The sequence below is a fragment of the Balaenoptera ricei genome, chromosome 15, assembly GCF_028023285.1.
Source record: "Balaenoptera ricei isolate mBalRic1 chromosome 15, mBalRic1.hap2, whole genome shotgun sequence".
NCBI lineage: Eukaryota > Metazoa > Chordata > Mammalia > Artiodactyla > Balaenopteridae > Balaenoptera > Balaenoptera ricei.
This window is the reverse complement of record NC_082653.1, coordinates 63,422,284-63,441,757: the sequence shown is the minus strand read 5'-3', so window position 1 is coordinate 63,441,757 and position 19,474 is coordinate 63,422,284. Positions and strand designations below refer to the sequence as shown.

The 19,474-nt window shown below is 50.6% G+C and overlaps 1 protein-coding gene across 7 annotated transcripts in view; it reads left to right on the top strand.

Annotated features, from left to right (window-relative positions):
- Positions 1–19,474, top strand: part of MYH11 (myosin heavy chain 11) — a 136,454-nt gene that overhangs the window by 98,626 nt on the left and 18,354 nt on the right. For all 7 annotated transcript variants that reach the window (XM_059897133.1, XM_059897132.1, XM_059897134.1 and 4 more), the window contains 15 exons: positions 771–944; positions 1,926–2,099; positions 3,457–3,571; positions 6,035–6,228; positions 7,604–7,725; positions 7,849–7,918; positions 8,083–8,243; positions 9,627–9,735; positions 11,474–11,605; positions 11,697–11,903; positions 12,870–13,007; positions 14,098–14,221; positions 14,919–15,090; positions 16,617–16,829; positions 18,012–18,156. In XM_059897133.1, coding sequence (XP_059753116.1) covers positions 771–944; positions 1,926–2,099; positions 3,457–3,571; positions 6,035–6,228; positions 7,604–7,725; positions 7,849–7,918; positions 8,083–8,243; positions 9,627–9,735; positions 11,474–11,605; positions 11,697–11,903; positions 12,870–13,007; positions 14,098–14,221; positions 14,919–15,090; positions 16,617–16,829; positions 18,012–18,156 — 2,250 coding nt within the window. The remainder of the gene's footprint in view (positions 1–770; positions 945–1,925; positions 2,100–3,456; positions 3,572–6,034; positions 6,229–7,603; positions 7,726–7,848; positions 7,919–8,082; positions 8,244–9,626; positions 9,736–11,473; positions 11,606–11,696; positions 11,904–12,869; positions 13,008–14,097; positions 14,222–14,918; positions 15,091–16,616; positions 16,830–18,011; positions 18,157–19,474) is intronic.

Genomic DNA, 19,474 nt, shown 5'->3' with positions numbered 1-19,474 from the left:
CCAATGGGGAATGTATTGGTTTCTGAAACTGAAGCCAGAGGTACAGCTGGATCCAACAGGCAGGACCTGAACTCCTGCCATCTCCCCCTCTCCGCCGTCCTCCACCTTGGCTCTATTCTCAAGCAGGCTCTCCCCTCATGGTGGCAAGATGGCTGCCATTGCTCCAGACTGCCTCTCAGTTCCAACCAGTTCCAATTCTTTCCAACAGTTCCACCCAAAATCTTGGAATTAAGTCTCATTGACTCCTACCTGAGTTGGGACACATGTCACCTCAGAGCCAAGCACTGTTTTTTGGGTCTTTCAGTACTTCATGGAATGTAACATGGCTCCTGGATACCACTCCCATGGGTTGGAGGGAAGTTCTCAGTGAAAGGGAAGATGTTGAGATTGACAGATATTCCAAAACATATCTACTATGGAATTACTCCCTCTCTGAGCCTCAGTTTCCACATCTGCAAAATGGGGTGATGAAATACCTAACACGGTTATTCTATCCATAAATCATTGTGCAGATGGAGATAAGATCCTTAAAACCACATGTGTCCTTAAAACCATGTGACATGAGAATAAGTAACTTTTGCCAGCCCTCATGAACCCTGGGCAGCCTTCACTGGGGCCTGAGACCTCTCTGGGTGCTGAAATGGCACAGCAGGCTTGTGGAAAGTGTGTCTGGCGTGGGGCTTTCTCCAGCACGGAGCTTCTCTGGGGCCCCAAGTCCTCTGACTTGTACCGTGATGCTCACGGGGCCTCCCCTGGTGTCATGTGCTCAGGTGAACTCGTTCGAGCAGCTGTGCATCAACTACACCAACGAGAAGCTGCAGCAGCTCTTCAACCACACCATGTTCATCCTGGAGCAGGAGGAGTACCAGCGCGAGGGCATCGAATGGAACTTCATCGACTTCGGGCTGGACCTGCAGCCATGCATCGAGCTCATTGAGCGGCCGGTAAGGCCCCACATCACACTCGCACACAGCCGGCACTCGGACCCTGCACTCTCTCCATGGGGCACGGCTTCCCCCATCACTGAGTCCCAAAAGCCTGTAAACTGAATCTTTGTGAACTAAGTCACATTGTCCCTTAACCCACATTTTCATATCAAAGGTACTTCTTTTTTTTATTCCTCCTCTCTCCTCCCCTCCCCACCACACCCATCCCTCCCCTTCCCATCTCTCCCAGTCATTCATTCCCAAAGGCAAGAATCTTGGGTTTTTTCACTGACCCATCCCAAACTCCTAGAACCATGCACATAGTAGGTACACAAGAAATAATTATTGAATGACCATTTAGTGAGCACCTACTATGTGCTGGGCCCTCTCTTTAGGGGCTGGGGATGTAACAATGAATGAGATGGATGCAGTCCCTGCCCTCCTGGAAGAGCAGATAATGAAACCAAACAAAAGAAGCAACTAAAACCCCTGATAAGGCCAATGTGGAGAGTGGTTTAGGAATGCCTGCTTTGGACAGAATAGTCAGGAAAGGCTTCTCTGATCTGAGTCCAAAAAGTGAAGACCATTCCAGCAGAGCAAATGGCATGTGCAGATTTGGCGGTGCTCCTGACACCTTAGTTTAAAGTGTCTGAGCCACAGAGAAGCACTTTACTCAAAGGAACCCTTAGGTGAATTTATATGTAAAGGAATGCATTCCTTTGCTAGAAATCTTTGTGATGTTGTGTGTGTACTGCCCACGAGGGGGCAGCAGCAAACATGTTCTGTTGGGGCTGGCCCTTCCATCCCTAGTGCTGGTCCATTGGGCACATAATTCTTTGAGGATAGATTGGGGGAGCGGGGGTGGAGGGCATAAATCCACCTTTATATGTAGGTAGATACAGTAATGGAGCCTATGCATGTGTTTGGGTGACCAGCTCTTCCTGGCAAGCCTGAGGCTTGGGCACCCTTGCTATGGTCTGCCCTGCTTGTCTTCCACAGAACAACCCTCCAGGTGTGCTGGCCCTGCTGGACGAGGAGTGCTGGTTCCCCAAAGCCACAGACAAGTCCTTTGTGGAGAAGCTGTGCTCGGAGCAGGGCAGCCACCCCAAGTTTCAGAAGCCCAAGCAACTCAAGGACAAAACTGAATTCTCTATCATCCACTATGCCGGGAAGGTACCAGCTGAATGTCCCAGGGGTCTCTCTGTCCCAGGGGACCCAGGCAGGATGCTCAGAGTAGGAGCAACTTGCGAATGGCAGAACCCAAAGACATCTGGTCTAAATCAGATCCCAACCAAGTCTTATACATGACTTGTCTAAGCATCAGTCAGGGACAAGATATAGAGATATAACATATAATAGAAAGGCTAAGGTATATATAATACATGTATATTAGAGATATAGAATATATAATATAGTAGAGAGGCTAATATATATGTTGTATATTATATACATATATGAGATATATAATATATTAGAGAGGCTATTGTATACAGCTATTATATTAGCCTCTCTAATATACTCCAACCTTGGTGGCCAGGCAATTCTTTCTTGTATAGACTCTAAATCCTTCCTGCTACAAGTTAAACCCAACAGGAAGGGCCAACTTCCTGGGTGACCAATGGGGTGACCAATAAACCCACTTTTGAGTCCAACAGGAATCTCCTTTATCATGGCCTTGGGTTTGCCATTGCCAGCCTGTGCCACCCAGGGAAATCTGCGATGGCTGTCTTCTTCTTCTTCCTTCTTCCTCCTTCCTCCTCCTCTGCCTCTGTCATCATTGTCATCATCATGTCATAGCTCTTAATGTACAGGACCTTCCCCTATGGCTCCTGAGGGTCCTGGCTAATGTAGAAAAGACATAGCTCAGTCTGACTTGCAGAAACTTAAGAGTATTTTATTGACTCCCCAGTATCTTCACTGCATCATGGGAACAAGCAATGCCCTAAACCAGGGATTGGCGAACTACAGCCCAGGTGCCAAACCCAGCCCACAGCCTATTTTTGTAAATAAAGTTTTATTGGCACACAGTTAAGATCATGCCTGGCCACCACCAGAGCTATTTTATCAGTTCCTTCATTTCATAGTCAAAATAATAAAATTAAAAAGAGGTCCCCAAATTTAATTTAAAAACCAGATTGTTGTCAAGCCTTCGCTGGATGAGAGGGGAACTTTGGGTGTGAGGGGAGGATATTCACCACCAGCGAAGCTCCACACCTTTCGGAAATCACAGGCATCGTGCTGGGCTCTGGAAAAGGGAGGCTGCCAGAGGAGGCTTACTAGGAGAAGGCAAGGATAGAGACGAGGCCTTCCTAGCAAAGGCTACCATGGCTGATGCCCTACTGTGCGCAGAGCCCTTTAAAGTTCTGACCTATTGGTCTCTTCATTGAGGTTTGTGGATTCCCATCATGGCAACCACTAACGTTTCCTCTCTGACCTCGGAAGATCCGGGAGGGAAACAGGAGGACTGGAGCCCTGCCCTTAGTTCATAACTGACGCAGGAGCACCTGACCGGTGGGGTGGTCCTTGGCAGGTGGACTACAATGCAAACGCCTGGCTGACCAAGAATATGGACCCGCTGAACGACAATGTGACGTCCCTCCTCAATGCCTCCTCAGACAAGTTTGTGGCCGACCTGTGGAAAGACGGTAAGGCCCTGCCGGCTGGAGCAGGAGGACTGAACTCCCTCCAGCCCCTTCCAGCTGCCCCTGATTCCCACACCTGCTCCCAGGAGGGGCGGGCCTGTGTGCGGTCGGGGAGAGGGCAGTGTTGGCAGGTGCTAATGATGTCTGATTGACACATTCAACAAATTCCTGAGCTCCTCAACCCCACGCCTGGACCCCAGGGAGAAGGTCCTGAGTCAGGGCTCAGGCACTGATGGAGGAAATATCCTAGAAGGCATGTTGGGTCAGAGGGCCTCCTTCTGGAGTCAGAAAGACTTAACTGAATTCTATTCTCTGCCATGTACCAGCTGTGTGACCTTGGACAAGTCACTTGACTTCCTTAAGCTTCCCTGTCCTCATTGCTAATACCAGAAAAATAATAATAATCCCCTACCTCCCCTAAGATTATTGTGAGGGTGAAATTAGATCAGTGGGGCCAAGCTTGACCATGGATCAGGATCTCCTGGAAGGCTTGTTAAAACTCAGATGATCACTGGGCCTCCTCACCGGGATGGGGCCTGAGAATTTGTATTTCTAACAAGTTCCTGGGTGGTGCTGATGCTGCTGATTTGGGGACCACACTTCGGTTCCCTTTAAGAATTAGAGGATAGATAATCCAGCTGAAGTACTTAGCACCTGCTGGGCCCATAGTAGGGACTTAGTACATATTGGCTGCTGCAATGACTATTAGGGGTGGTGGGCTTTACTGCTTTTGTTCCTGGACCTCGGTGCCCACAGCAGATTTCACTCTTGACACAGAGCCTGTGGGCCTAGGGCCTACAGGACTGGCTGCCCTTGCTTTAGGCATGGGGTTCAGTTCTGCCAACATTTACTGGGTGCCAAGGCCCTGGGATGGGGTAACAGCATCTCAACCTGGGTCATACCTCACACCTAGGACTCATGATGAACTCAGCAAGTCCTTCCTTCAAGGAGCCACAGTCTTGTGGGAGAGGCAGACAAACAAAGACATTATTACATGGAGCCTAATTGAGCGCAAGGAGCAGAAATGGCAGGGTCTAATGCCAGTGGGGTTGAACTCCACACCACCATCAACCAACTGGATACAACTGACTATACCTGTAGTCTGTGTTGTCCAACAGCAGAACACATGTTCTCAAGCTCATGTGGAACATTCACCAAGATGGACCACACTCTGGACCCTAAAACACACCTTAACAAATTGAAAAGAATAGAAATCATACAATGTCTGCTCTTAGACCACAGTGGAATTAAACTAGAAATAACAGAAAGGTAACTGAAAAATCTGAAAGTATGTGGAGGTTAAACAACACACTTCTAAATAACATAATGGGTCAAAGAACAAATTTCTTTGACCCATGTGTTATTTAGAAGTGTGTTGTCGTGTGTTAATTTTCTCAAGGGAAATTTTAAAATATGATGAACCAAATGAAAATGAAAACACTACATATTAAAATTTGTGGGATACAGCAAAAGCTGTGCTTTGAGGGAAATTTATAGCAATGCCAGGATTGGGCTTGGTATGTGCAGCACTCGCTGGGCCAGTAGGAGTCTCTCATTCCATTCTGAAAGAAAAAGAGTCTTGGTGGTGATAATAGTAATAATAATAATAATAATACCACCACCCACTCTTTGTTGCTTTGTTGAGCACTTATCAAAGTGCCAGATTCCTATGTTGGAGTGTTTGCTATGCCTTCTACCCAGAATATTCCTTCTCTTGATATCTACCTGACTACTTCTTTCTGGTCTCTACTCAAAAATATCAGTTTATCAGAGAGACACCCCCATCACGCTAAGAGATCACCCCCATCACTCCCAACCTACCTTAACTGTGCTTTATCTTTCTAAGCACACCTTCACCACCCAAAATATTATATACCTACATGTGTGATCACTGTCTTCTCCTTCCATTAGAACATCCATAGAATATGAGCTGGGGTCGGGGGGACACAGGGTCTGTGTTTTGTTCACGTCTGTATGCCCAGGGCCTGACACACAGTAGGCTCTCAATAAATATTTGTTAGTGGATGAAGGATTGAAGGCAGGCAGGGAAGTAAGCGCTTCGCATGCCTTATTCGCTTATTCCTGCCCTAGGAGGTAGATGCTGTCATCAACTCCATTTCATAGGAGAAACTGAGGCACAAAATGACGCTAGGCCAAGGCAGTGGCAAAAGCAGGATTTACTCCCACGTCTCTGTGACAATGTCAGAGAGAATTTGTTCTTTCTGTCACTCAGGAGCTCTCAGGGTCTCAGAAATAGATAATATAGTACTTGGAAAGCAAAGCCCCCTATGCCTCCATTTACCTGCCCCTAGAGAGAAGGTGTTGGCTGGCAGAGGAAAGAATGGGGAATGGTGCCCACAAGGGAACAGGGGACCTGCGGTCTCAACCCTCCAGGCTGGTCCCCTGGCCTGCTGTGGAGATTCAGGTTCCCTGGGTGGGCCGACATCACCCTTCATGTGCCCACAGTGGACCGCATCGTGGGCCTGGACCAGATGGCCAAGATGACGGAGAGCTCGCTGCCCAGCTCCTCCAAGACCAAGAAGGGCATGTTCCGCACCGTGGGGCAGCTGTACAAGGAGCAGCTGGGGAAGCTGATGACCACGCTGCGGAACACCACCCCCAACTTCGTGCGCTGCATCATCCCCAACCATGAGAAGAGGGTGAGGCCACCACCCAGCTCTTGGGGGGTCAGAAAGTCCCCCCGGGACATCATCAGGGTCTGCGGGGAAAGGGAAGGCAGACCGGGGTACAAGGGCTGGAGGAAAGCCTGACCACCACCCCACCACCCCGAGGGCTCCATCTGACATGGGTGGGAGGCGCTCATTTCCCAGCCTGGAGGCAAAAGAAGGCAAGGGAGGAAAGGAGAATGCTCCCGGGGACTTTGAGCCCTGGAGTGGCTGCACGGGGTATCAGATCACTCATTCGTCCATTATTCCACCTGATAATTACTGAGCTCCACTTGTGCCAGGAGCTGGGGATACGGTGCTGGATAAATTATTGTCCTTGCCTGCAGGTTTCTTATAATCTAGGACAGGGGTCCTTTAGCTGGGGGCAATTGTGTGCCCTCCCTCCCCTGCAGGGGAGATTTGGCCATGTCCGGAGACATTTTTAACGGGGAGGGGGCAGTTACTGGCACCCAGTGCATAGAAGCCAGGGATGCAGCTAAACATCCTCCAGTGTGCAGGGAAGTCCCCCACCGCAGAGAATTATCCAGCCCAAGAGGTCAGTATTGCTGAGCTTGTGGGAGAGGTAGACAGCTGATACCCATGATGTTATCTGGTAAATTATGAGAACACCAAAGAGCCGGGGCTCCCACTTGAGACTCAGGGCTCAGAGAAAGCTTCTTAGAGAACGGGAAGTTGCTGATGCTGAGAGCAGCGTGGGAAGGGCATCCTAGGCAGAGGGACCAGAATAAGCAAAAGTGTGGAGGTGAGAAATGAAGGGTCTGGGCAAGGAAACGCTAGGTGGGTCATTTTGTGTTGACGTGTGATGGTGTGAGGCAGGGATTGGGAAGAGCTGAGGCTGGAACTGTGGGTGGGGCTAGATTGTGGAGTTCCTGTGGGTGGACCAGAGCTTGGCCTTCCTTCTGTAGGATGCCATCGGGGGCTTTTAAAAGCAGGGGGATGTCATGATCAGATTCACATTTTAGAAACCAAATAAGGGGATAAGAGAGTCAGGACGGGGTGGGAAGATAGTATGAGACTGTTGTGATCATTGGGACAGGAGAAGATGGTGGTGAGTGATGGCAGTGACAATGGTAGTGGAGAGAAGTGTGTAGATGGGGAGATATTTGGGAGGTAGGAGCCATAGAACTGGTGATGGACAGGAAGTGAGGGAGGGAGAAGTGACGAGGAGGAAGCCCCAGGTGATGCGAGTGCCACCAAGTACGAGAGATGGCACCAGAACCCTCAGCTGAGCTCTCACCTGGTGCCCCGTGATCCCCCATGGCCTGGTGAAGTGGGTCACCAGGCCTGAGATTTGGGGCTTGCTGCTCCCCGCGGCCCCAGCAGCTCACTGCCCTTTGCGTCTTTGCAGTCCGGAAAGCTGGACGCCTTTCTGGTGCTGGAGCAGCTGCGGTGCAACGGGGTCTTGGAAGGCATCCGAATCTGCCGCCAGGGATTCCCCAACAGGATCGTCTTCCAGGAGTTCCGCCAACGGTGAGCCCACCGGGGCCAGGCATGCGTGGGGTGGCGGGTGGGATGGGGGTGAGCAGGCTGGGTGGAGGGACAGACGGATGACAGAGGTGCACTCGGTTGGTGACTCCTGCCCTGTGTCTCAAGCTATGAGATCCTGGCCGCAAACGCCATTCCCAAAGGCTTCATGGACGGGAAGCAGGCCTGCATTCTGATGGTGAGCCCAGCCCCAGCCCCGCCCCAGAAATCCAACTGCAGACCTCCCAGCCTCTGGTGGCACTTCCCGCAGCCGCTCCGGGTGGGACCCTCCTTAAACACACTTAACCCCTGGCCAAGAGGCATAGCCGAGAACGGGAACTCTCATCCTCCTTCCTTCCGCAGATCAAAGCCCTAGAACTCGACCCCAACTTGTACAGGATTGGGCAGAGCAAAATCTTCTTCCGAACTGGCGTCCTGGCCCACCTAGAAGAGGAGCGGGACTTAAAGATCACCGACGTCATCATGGCTTTCCAGGCGATGTGTCGCGGCTACCTGGCCAGAAAGTAAAGACCCACGCACTATCGCCTCCCTGCAAACACAGACCAGAAATACAAAATTTCAGGGGGCTTTCTGGCCTCATGTTCTGAGTTTCTGATTCTAAGAGGCCATCTGCCCTAAGATGCATCATTGATTGAATGGCAGCCTTTTCTTGGGGGGGGAGAAATGCTACCACTTTAAATATATGCACTAGTTATAAGGGCAGGGCAGGAAGGGGTTAAGACCATGGGCTCTGAAGAGTTAGACGTGGGTTCTCATCCTGGCTCCCCTACTTATTTACTGAAGAACCTTGGGAAGGTTACTCTACCTCTCTGAGCCTCAGGAAAATGAGCATAATCATTCCTGCCTCATAAACTTCTTTTAATGAGGGGGTCAATGAAATACTGTATGAAAAGGGTTGAGAACAGTGGCTGGTTATCATTTCAGAAGTGTGAGAATATGATAAAGTGTCTGAGGAAAGGGTATTTGTGTCTATACCCCTATGTCCAAGTGGGACTCATAAGGCAAAGTCTTAGAAGGCCTGATGCCCGCTCTGTTTTGGGAATCCTGGGGGCTGGGTGAGGGCTGCTGTTCCTTCATGAAACTCACACCCCAAACAGGACACAGGGGCTGGCAGAGTAGCTCTTGTCCAGGGCATATGTCTTCAGGAGGTATGGACCATGCACTCATCTGCAGAGCCCTGACTGTGTCAAGCTGATTCATTGTCAAGTAGACCCAGGATGGTCAAGGCCAGATCTGGGGAGCTCTTGGTCCAGGGACAGACCTAAACTGTTAACTTTCATAACTAAATTCTCTGTTGCCACCCCTCCCACCTCCAGACTAACTGGGGCAATTTTATTCTTCAAATTCACCCACGTCCAAGATGGCAGCCGCAATGGCAGCCGCACAGAGGCGAGAGGATGGTGCTCACTGTTCTGTGGTTTCTCAAACCCAGTAGCCCTTAAGTAGGAAGAGTGCTGGTTCTGTGTCAGGTCTGGGATTTTAAATGATCTGAGGAAAGGATAGGTTTGTCAGACACTCAGCTTTGGGGAAGATGTGGCACAGCTGAGGGTGTAGGACACCCGTTAGGAATGGTGTAGCATAGATCAATTTCCTAGGTGTTGTCAGGACCAAAGATCTGAATCCAGGGCATTTTGTGAGCCTTGGGTCTTCCTTATCCACTGAGAAAGGCTCTGGCCTCCTGATGGTATACTTTTGCTGATACTCAGAGCTTCCTGGAGAATCTGGGTTGGAGAGAATGGGGGACATCCTTGAACAAGTCACTGAATCACAACCCAAACAGAAGCGTCCTGCTTTCGGGATGCTGCGGGGCGGGATGCCATGACAACACAGTGAAGTGTGTGTTGAGCCAAGCAGGTCTTCTCACAGCTCCCCTTCCCTCTCCCCAGGGCTTTTGCCAAGAGGCAGCAGCAGCTGACGGCCATGAAGGTGATTCAGAGGAACTGCGCCGCCTACCTCAAGCTGCGGAACTGGCAGTGGTGGCGGCTCTTCACCAAAGTGAGTGCCTCCGTCTTCCGCCCCTCCACCCGCCTCCCAGTCCTGGGTCTTCACTTGGACGCTGTCCATGTGGGCCTGGAGGTGATTGACAGCAGGTGTGCAACTGAGGCCTCGAAACCAAATCTTGCCCTTTGGCGATTCTCCAGGCCTGAGAAAGGCCCCCTCTTTGGCACGTGGGTTACAGCCATGACCTTAACCCAGATGCAGAGCATTTCCATCACCGTGAGGATCCCACCTATTGCCCCTTTAGAGCCCTACCCACTTCCCTCCATAGCCTCAGCAAGCACGAATCTGTTCTCCATTTCTATAATTTTGTCATCTCAAGGATGTTATATAAACGGGGTCCTTCAGTATGTCACCTTTTGAGATGGGCTTTTGTCACGAAGCATCATTCTCTGGAGATGCCTCCATCCAGCTTGTTGTGTGTATCCATTGTTTGTTTCTCTGGGTACAACTTGGTCTTGTAGCATCGCTGGCTGTCATGAGCCAATCGTGCAAAGACTTGCTCTGTAGGGGCAGACATGGCTTTCTCTTAGGTGCTCTTGAGTGTGTAAATGGGCACAAACCTTTTTCACTGAGCAAGTATGCATTGAGGAACTACTGTGCACCAGACACGTGCAAGGCGCTAGGGATGCCCTGGCCTCATGACTATTCTAGTGGAGTGGGGAAGCAGATGGGGTCAGCACAGGAACCAATGCCCATGGCAGACTGGGGTCAGCGCAGGAAGGAAGCCGCAGTGTGTCTGACAGGGGCTCCCCTAGTGCCAGGCAGGACTTGAACACAGGAGTTACGAGTCAGCTTGGTGAAGAGCAGTGAGGGGAAGCTGCTTTTGGAAATGTTCATCCCCACTGACCCAGCTTCTAGAAAACTCTTCTCAGAAAACCATCTGAAATAAAGAAAATCAGGAATGAAGGGCATTCATCTACAAGAGCAAAGTTTCAATGCCCAGCCCTGGCAGACTGACTCACAGCAGCTCATCCATCAATGGGATATTTTTCAACCATTAGAAATGATGGTTATCTAAAAATCAAGTTGTAAAGCTGATGGGACAGCATGGGGTGATAATTATCTTGTAGTTTTTAGTAAAATAAAAGCAGCAAGTAGGGAATTCCCTGGCGGCCTAGTGGTTAGGACTCCACGCTTTCACTGCCAGGCGCCTGGGTTCAATCCCTGGTGGGTGAACTAAGATCCCACAAGCCGTGCAGCACAGCCAAAAAAAAAAGCAGCATGTAACACTGGGCAGCGTGATCTCAGGTATATTTTTTTAATGTGTAGGACAATGCTGAGAATGGGAGGTAGGATGTGGGGGATTTTTCTTTCCTTTTCTCTTTGGAGGGAAACATATCAGTTTGTCGGCAGCAGTTCTCTCTCAGGATGGGACTAAATGGGGGGAGGGGAGACTGTCTCCTTTCACTTTGCACCTTTTCCCATTGCTCTATTTTAGGATTTTTCAATCTCGGCACTGCTGATATTTTGGGATGGATAATTCTGTGTCGGGGGGCTGTCCTGAGCATTCTAGAATGTTGGGCAGCATCCCTGGCCTATACCCCCTAGATGCCAGTAGCATTCCCCACCCCAGTTGTGACAGCTAAAACTGTCCCCAGAAATTGCCAAATATCCCGTTAGGATCTGCGAGTGGGGTAAAATCGTCCCTTGCTGAGAACCACTGATTGATTTATTACGAGAGTGTTTCCCTTGTGCCACGAAAGCAAGTGACGGGCTGCCCCTCTGTGTGCAGGTGAAGCCCCTGCTGCAGGTGACGAGGCAGGAGGAGGAGATGCAGGCCAAGGAGGATGAGCTGCAGAAGACCAAGGAGCGGCAGCAGAAGGCGGAAGGCGAGCTCAAGGAGCTGGAGCAGAAACACTCGCAGGTACCGGGCCGGGAGCCTGGCTGGGGCTGCGGAGCGCAGGACGCCCGCTCCTGCGGGGCTCACGGGCTGTCTCCCCACCCTCTGCATGCAGCTGACCGAGGAGAAGAACCTGCTGCAGGAGCAGCTGCAGGCAGAGACGGAGCTGTACGCTGAGGCTGAGGAGATGCGGGTCCGGCTGGCGGCCAAGAAGCAGGAGCTGGAGGAGATCCTGCATGAGATGGAGGCCCGCCTGGAGGAGGAGGAAGACCGGGGCCAGCAGCTGCAGGCAGAACGGAAGAAGATGGCCCAGCAGATGCTGGTAAGGCACCGCAGGGGCAGCCCTCGGTGGGTACGAAACCCCTTGACCCTCACGGCAGGCCTGTGAGGGGCATCTGATGTTGTATCTCCCCTTTGGACGGAGAAAGAGACTAAGGCTCGGAGAGAAACCGCCATCTGCCCACACAGGTCTCCTTGGAAGCCCGCTCAGTTCTACTGCCCTGCCTTTCGTGTGCAAACACCTTTCCTCCTAATAGCGACCCTGTGTGAGGGGTAATTGTATCAGTAAGCTATTGTTGCAGAACCAAAACACCCCAAAACTTAGCAGCTTGGAAATAACAGACATTTATCTCACACAGTCATGACTCTGAGAGTGGCTTAGCTGGGTGATTCTGGCTTAGAGCCTCACACAAGGTTGCAGTCAGGATGTCAGCCTGGGCTGCAGCATCTGAAGGCTGGACTGGGGCTGGAGGACTCACTTGCACGTGGCTCACTCACACGACTGTAGGCAGGAGGCCTCTGTTCCTCACTATGTGGGCTTCTCCATAGGGCTGCTTGAGTGCCCTCACAACGTGGCGGCTGGCTTTCTCCGGATAGAGTGAATGACGAGAGAACAGGGAGGAAGCTGCAAAGCCTTTTATAGCCTAATCTCTGACTTATACACTCCATCACTTCCTCTTGATATTATCTGTTAGAAGCAAGTCACTAAGTCCAGCTGACACTCAAGCGGAGGAGAATAGGCTGCACCTCTTGAAGGGAAGAGTATCAAAGAATTTATGGACATATTTTTAAACCACCATGGTATCTACTATCCCCATTTTACAGATGAGGAGACTGAGGCTCCACAAAGAAAAGTGGCTTACCCAAACCTTTTCTTTGTGATGAAAGGAGATGGCAGAGCACTGCAGGGGTCCATCAGGCTAAGCCTCTGTATCCATGAGTCCCCAGAGCTCCGGGAGAGTGACTTTGTTTTAAGCAAGGCTGTGATTCTTTTCCTTCCCCCACAAAGGACCTGGAAGAACAGCTGGAGGAAGAGGAAGCTGCCAGGCAGAAACTACAACTTGAGAAGGTCACAGCTGAGGCCAAGATCAAGAAACTGGAGGATGATATTCTGGTCATGGATGATCAGAACAATAAACTGTCAAAAGTGAGTGGGGTTGAGCGTCTTTGTTAAAATGACAGGCTCATGAGGGCTGAGGACTCCAGATGCCTTCCCTTTTTAGCCAGATACAAGGTATTGAAGGCTGAGCAAGTAGTTACCTCCAGCATTGACGTGGCGGCCTCGTGACTGCCGTCTGGATGCAGGTGTGCCATGGATGGGGTCCCTGGTTGTCCCACCAGCACCAGGGCTGCCACGGAGCAAGTCTCAGAAACACCACGACCGATGGAACCCCCAAGTTGTACAAGGGTGGGCGGGCAATGTGCCTGGGATTCAGGGGCCCCTCTCACATTCTCACTGTCCATTTGCAGTTGGTAATAGGGGAACCAGCTGTCCTGGGACTGAAGGGTTTCTGGGATGTGGGACTTTCATCCCCTAAGCCGGAAACGTCCCAGTGCAAACCAGGATGACTAGGTCACCCTAGTCAGTAACCACTAAGCAGCCCCACTGAGGCGGACTACCTTTAGTCCTTTGAGCTGGGCACCGACTGCGAGCCAGTCCGTGTCAGGTGCAGGGCACGCACAGTGGAGGAGGACCCTGTCCTCGTAGGGCTTATATCCTAGTGAGGCAGCAAGTAGATAATCATACACGCAAACGTTAATTGCCATTGTGATCAGGGCTCTGAAGGAGGTGTTCACCATCTTATAAGACCAGAGCACTAGGGGATGGGGGGTGGGATTCAGGGGAGGCTTCCTGGAGGAAGTGACATTTAAGTGGAAACCTGAAGAGTGAGAAGCAGTTAGAAGGAGAGGGGGTGGAGGCACATCCCAGGCAGATGGGCCCATCTATGCAAGAGCCCTGAGGCTGGGAGGAGCTGGCCTGTGGTAGGAAAGGAAAGAGGGGCCCCCTGGCTGGGACATGAAGTTGAGGGGTGGAGGGGCCTGAGATGAGGAGTAGTCAATCTTTGGAAATTATTATTGTTAAGGAACTTCTCTTTCCCCATTGAAAACTCTAGGTTGCATTTGGTTATAATGTGGGCTTTCCTTTCAACTGTTTATCTGGAAATTACTAACAGTGAAATGTAGACCCTGGAGAAAAGGAAAAAACGAACGATATTTCTTTTTCTTTCCCCCCAAAGGAGCGAAAACTCCTTGAAGAGAGGATTAGTGACTTAACAACAAATCTTGCAGAAGAGGAAGAAAAAGCCAAGAATCTTACCAAGCTGAAAAATAAGCACGAATCTATGATTTCAGAACTGGAAGGTAAAACGGCTACCCAGTGATGTTTTTTTTTTTTAATTATATATTTATTTATTTATGGCTGCTCTGGGTCTTTGTTGCTGCACCCGGGCTTTCTCTAGTTGCGGCGAGCGGAGGCTACTCTTCGTTGTGGTGCGCGGGCTTCTCATTGCAGTGGCTTCTCTTGTTGTGGAGCACGGGCTCTAGGTGCGCGGGCTTCAGTAGTTGTGGCACGTGGGCTTCAGTAGTTGTGGCTTGCGGGCTCTAGAGCGCAGGCTCAGTAGTTGTGGCGCATGGGCTTAGTTGCTCAGCGGCATGTGGGATCTTCCTGGACCAGGGCTCGAACCCGCATCCCCTGCATTGGCAGGCGGATTCTTAACCACTGTGCCACCAGGGAAGTCCCCCAGTGATGTTTTGAGTGGACATTTTAAAAGTAGGAATATCAGACAGGAAATTTGAGAATGGAGGATTATTGCAGGAAAGGGACAACCCTATCTAGCTGCCTGCTCACCCTTAGTGAACACACACGTTAATTCCAGAAGGTGCTTGTCCCCAGGACTGACTTTCCTTCCACAAGACAGTGGTGCCGGCGGGACAGTTGCCAGTGGGGGGATGTGTGAGTGTGAATTTCCTCCATGTGAAATGCCTGAGCAGAAAGGCTCGTCCTCCAGGGGTCTCTCTGGTAGTGTTCACCTCCTGAGGGGCCCTGGCTTTGTTGTAGTGCGGCTGAAGAAGGAGGAGAAGAGCCGGCAGGAGCTGGAGAAGCTGAAGAGGAAGCTGGAGGGCGAGGCCAGCGACTTCCACGAGCAGATAGCCGACCTGCAGGCGCAGATCGCTGAGCTCAAGATGCAGCTGGCCAAGAAGGAGGAGGAGCTGCAGGCAGCCCTGGGCAGGTAGCGAGGCTGGCGGGGCATGTCCAGTGTGTGCTGGTGCCCTGAGGGCCACTGCCGATCTGCGGGGGGCCTCGGTCTTCCTCCTCCTCCTCCAGGCAGGCCTCCATCTCATGCTAGGTGGTCCAGGCTAGGCCTCCCGGGTGCCTCCCAGTCCTGCTGGCACCTTCAGAACTTTGCCTTTGACTTTCTTCTCTTCCCTCCAAACTCATCCTCTCTTCTCCCACTGTGTCTGCCTCTTGGGTGCCCAGCCTTTGTCGTCTACACCCCAGTTCTGGATTTCTGGTTGTGCACGGAGTCTGTTCTGTTGGCACCGCAAACACCATGTGTCTGAGGCTGGGAGGACCCTCCTGTCCCCCGCCGCCTCCTTCTGAGGTCCTTCTTTTTGCGAATGTATCTCCTCCCTAGCTTTTACCCTCCTTCTTGTCCCACGCACAGCGTGCAGCAGTCCTCAGAGTCTGCCCGTCCTGTAAGGTGTGTCCCACACCCTTTCCTCTGGGCCCCCTTCTCCCAGCTCTGAGCTGGGTTTACTTTAATGGCTTCCCCCTGGGGGTATTACAGCAGCAACAACTAATGGGTATTAGCCTGCTTGCCATATGCTAAGTTCTGCTCAAGCAGTATCTTTGCAGACACTTGGCCAGGTATGTGGCTGTTACCTCCATTCACTGAGGAGGAGGCTGAGCCAGGGGAGGTGAAGGGACATGTGACAGTCACCCAGCTTTTGAGAGACAGGCTGGGATCCATTTTCTGATTGATCCCCTGGCCAGCTCTCTCTCAGCCCGTTTGTGCCAAGTGACAGTGCTAGGGTGATGGGCCACCTCGTGCCTTCCCTCCTGAGGGTCCCTTTCCATCCATCGTGGGCAAAACCAGAGGCAGCTCCACAGCGGTCAGGAGGGAGCTCCCTTCCGTGCCATTCAGACAAGGCTCCCCGTGTCCCACACTGACCCACAGTCACTGCCTCCCCCGGTTTTAACATCCCCCCCGCCCCACCCCCAAGCAGTGCCTGGCCAAGAGCTTTGCATGTAGCAGAACTCAGACACTGAGCAGATGGAAGAAAGAATAAACCAGTAGTTGCCAGAGAGGAATAACTGTCTAACATTCAGAAAGCATCTATTAGGCTCCTAATGTAGACATGGCACCTTGCTAGTCTGGGACAGAGCTTTGTATTGTCTGTCTATGTCTGCCTCCATCTCTGCCTCTCTCTCTCTCTCTCTCTCTCTCTCTCTCTCTCACACACACACACACACACACACACACACACACACACACATGCACGCACACACGCACATGCGCAGCATGACCTGTTTTTTTACATCAGCCCTTGGAAACCACGTTTCTGCATAAGCCTCCAAACCGTCCAGCATGGCAAGAAGTGGTCTGCTGTGTCTCGGGACATGAGCGAAACATGTTTTGATACATATGGAACCCAAATGGCTGGTTCCATAAAGCCATTTTTGGCCACATTGTGGGATGGATAGCAGGGGGCTCAGGACCCCAGAGTCTTAATTCTGGGGATCCGTCCCCGGCAGGCTTGATGATGAAATCACTCAGAAGAACAACGCCCTGAAGAAGATCCGGGAGCTGGAGGGTCACATCTCAGACCTCCAGGAGGACCTGGACTCAGAACGGGCCGCGAGGAGCAAGGCTGAGAAGCAGAAGCGGGACCTCGGGGAGGAGCTGGAGGCACTGAAGACGGAGCTGGAGGACACGCTGGACAGCACGGCTACCCAACAGGAGCTCAGGTGAGGGGCCCCCGCCCCGCCGGCCCGCCACGCTGATGCGACGGCTGGCGGAGAGGGGCAAACCCGAGAAGATCCCGGGTCATGGGGTTCCTCAGGCCCTACGTTTATTGTCCTGATTGTATTTTGCTTTAACTAATATAAGCATGCTTATTTTTAATCTTATTTTGCATCACAGTTGGAGGATATACTCAATTAGAGAATGATTTGAAAACTGTAGGAAAGTAGATACCAAAAGCATCACCCCCAGTCCCACCACAGTTAACATTTTGGGGGATTTCATTCCTGTCTTTTCCTGTGTGTGTATAAGTTTTGTGTTAAATTTTCAAAATAATATTTATTAGATTGGTCTTCGATTAAAGAGTCACTGCAGGCTAACAGCCAACAACAACCAAAAAACAAACACAAAAACAAAACCCACCATAAGAATGGGTCACCTGCCAGATAATGAAAGTCACTGCCTGACTTTAGTGACTAGGTCGCTTATTCATTCAACAAATACACAAATGTGCTTTGAGTGCACCCTGTATCAAGCGCTAACATGGAGATTTATTTCCCACATTTTGGGCTTTGTGCTACATCACTTACCTGGGCCTAGAAGCCAGTACAATGTTCTTCTCCATTCCCACTGGCCCAGTGCAATGGCTCAGAGCATGGGCACAGAGTCAGACTGTTTGGGTTCAAATTCTCACCCTATCACACAGTGGTTTCAACAGCTTGGGCAAGCTGCTTACTCTTTCTTAGCTTTAGTTTCCTCATCTATAAAATAGAAATGATAATATTCTTGCCTCTTAGGGTCACTCTGAATATTATATGAGATGATATATACCCAGAACTTAGGTCAGGGTCTGGCATATTGTGCAGGCTCAGTAAATAAGAGCAAATGTTAATATTTACGGAACAGTTTGCAATTCACTTTGCATTCTTCCAACAATATCATGTGCTGTATTTTGTGTATTTGTTTGCCAGCCCTGGGAGATTCTGGGCAGGTAGCATGCTCCTCGTTTTGAGGAAATTCCAGGTCCAGAGAGGTTAGGTGACTCACCCAAGGTCACACAGCTAGGGAGGGGTGATGATGAAGACCTTAGCTCCAGGTCCCGGGAGAGCGTTCGTTCTTCTGCACAGTACTGTCTGAGGTGAACCGCTGTCTCCTCCACTGCCAGCCACTGTGTTCTTCCTGCCCAGGGCCAAGAGGGAGCAGGAGGTGACGATGCTGAAGAAGGCCCTGGACGAGGAGACTCGGTCCCACGAGGCCCAGGTGCAGGAGATGAGGCAGAAGCACACACAGGCCGTGGAGGAGCTCACTGAGCAGCTGGAGCAGTTCAAGAGGGTGAGTTGCGATGCTTTTTTTGTGACAACAAAATATCAAGAACGATATGTCAACGGCTTCAGATAACTACATGTCAGTGTCTATACTGAGACCAATAACAAGCTACAACGATTCGAGTGAGAGTGATGGCAGCCAGCATTTATTAAGTCTTACTGTATATTATGCTGATTAATCTTTACAACCACCCACTGGGATAGGTACAATGAAGCTCATTTTACACATGAAGGAACTGAGGTCCAGAGCACCTAGAGGTCACACAGCTAGTCAGCGAGAGTCCAAGCAGTCTGGCTCTGGACCCACTTCTTAGCCTCTCCAGGGTAGGGTCTACTATACACTGTCCTTATGGATAAGCAAAGTTTAGCAAAACTTCTGGGAAGGTAACAACACTGAGAACCTTCTAGCCATCTTCATTTCTCTGCAGATCAGAAGACGACTATCATTATTTGATTTGAGTAGCAAGACAGCTCTCCCTGGTGTATTTTTTTTTTAATTAATTAATTTATTTTGGCTGCGTTGGGTCTTCGTTGCTGCACAGGCTTTCTCTAGTTGCGGCAAGCGGGGGCTACTCTTCGTTGCGGTGCGTGGGCTTCTCATTGCGGTGGCTTCTTTTGTTGCAGAGCATGGGCTCTAGGCTCATGGGCTCTAGAGTGCAGGCTCAGTAGTTGTGGTGCACATGAGCTTAGTTGCTCCATGGCATGTGGGATCTTCCCAGACCAGGGCTCGAACCCGTGTCCCCTGCATTGGCAGGCGGATTCTTAACCACTGCACCACCAGGGAAGTCCCCTGGTGTAGTTTGAGAATGGCTACATCTAATCTTTCTTTCTCCCATGGTTGGCTACTTGGGGTATATGGGACTTGAGACAGTTAAATAGCTCTACTCTGAATGCTTCATATCGGGAACTTTCTCTCCCTTTGGAGAATTTCCTTGTGTTACATTCCCAGGAGGGAATTTTTTTAGCTTAAGACATCCTGCCAGGTTGCTTCCCTAAGAGTCTGAATTATACCATCCTCAGCGCTACAGCTTCCCCCCTGCACTTTCTAGATTAAATGGCTGCTGCGTTACCTAAAAATTGTTGGAGTTTGCATTTGTTTCTATCACCAATCAAAGTAAATGTTCTTCTATGAGCTGGTTCACCACCGGTTCTATCAGAATCTCAGAATTTTCCCATACATTAAAATAACACCAGCAATCCCTCATACGGCACTGATTATATGCCACTGTTCCAACGTTTTACGGACATTAACTCATTTAATTTCACCCGTGACCTTTGCTAAAATGCAGATCTCCAGGCCCCACGCTGAAACATGCTGTGCCAGA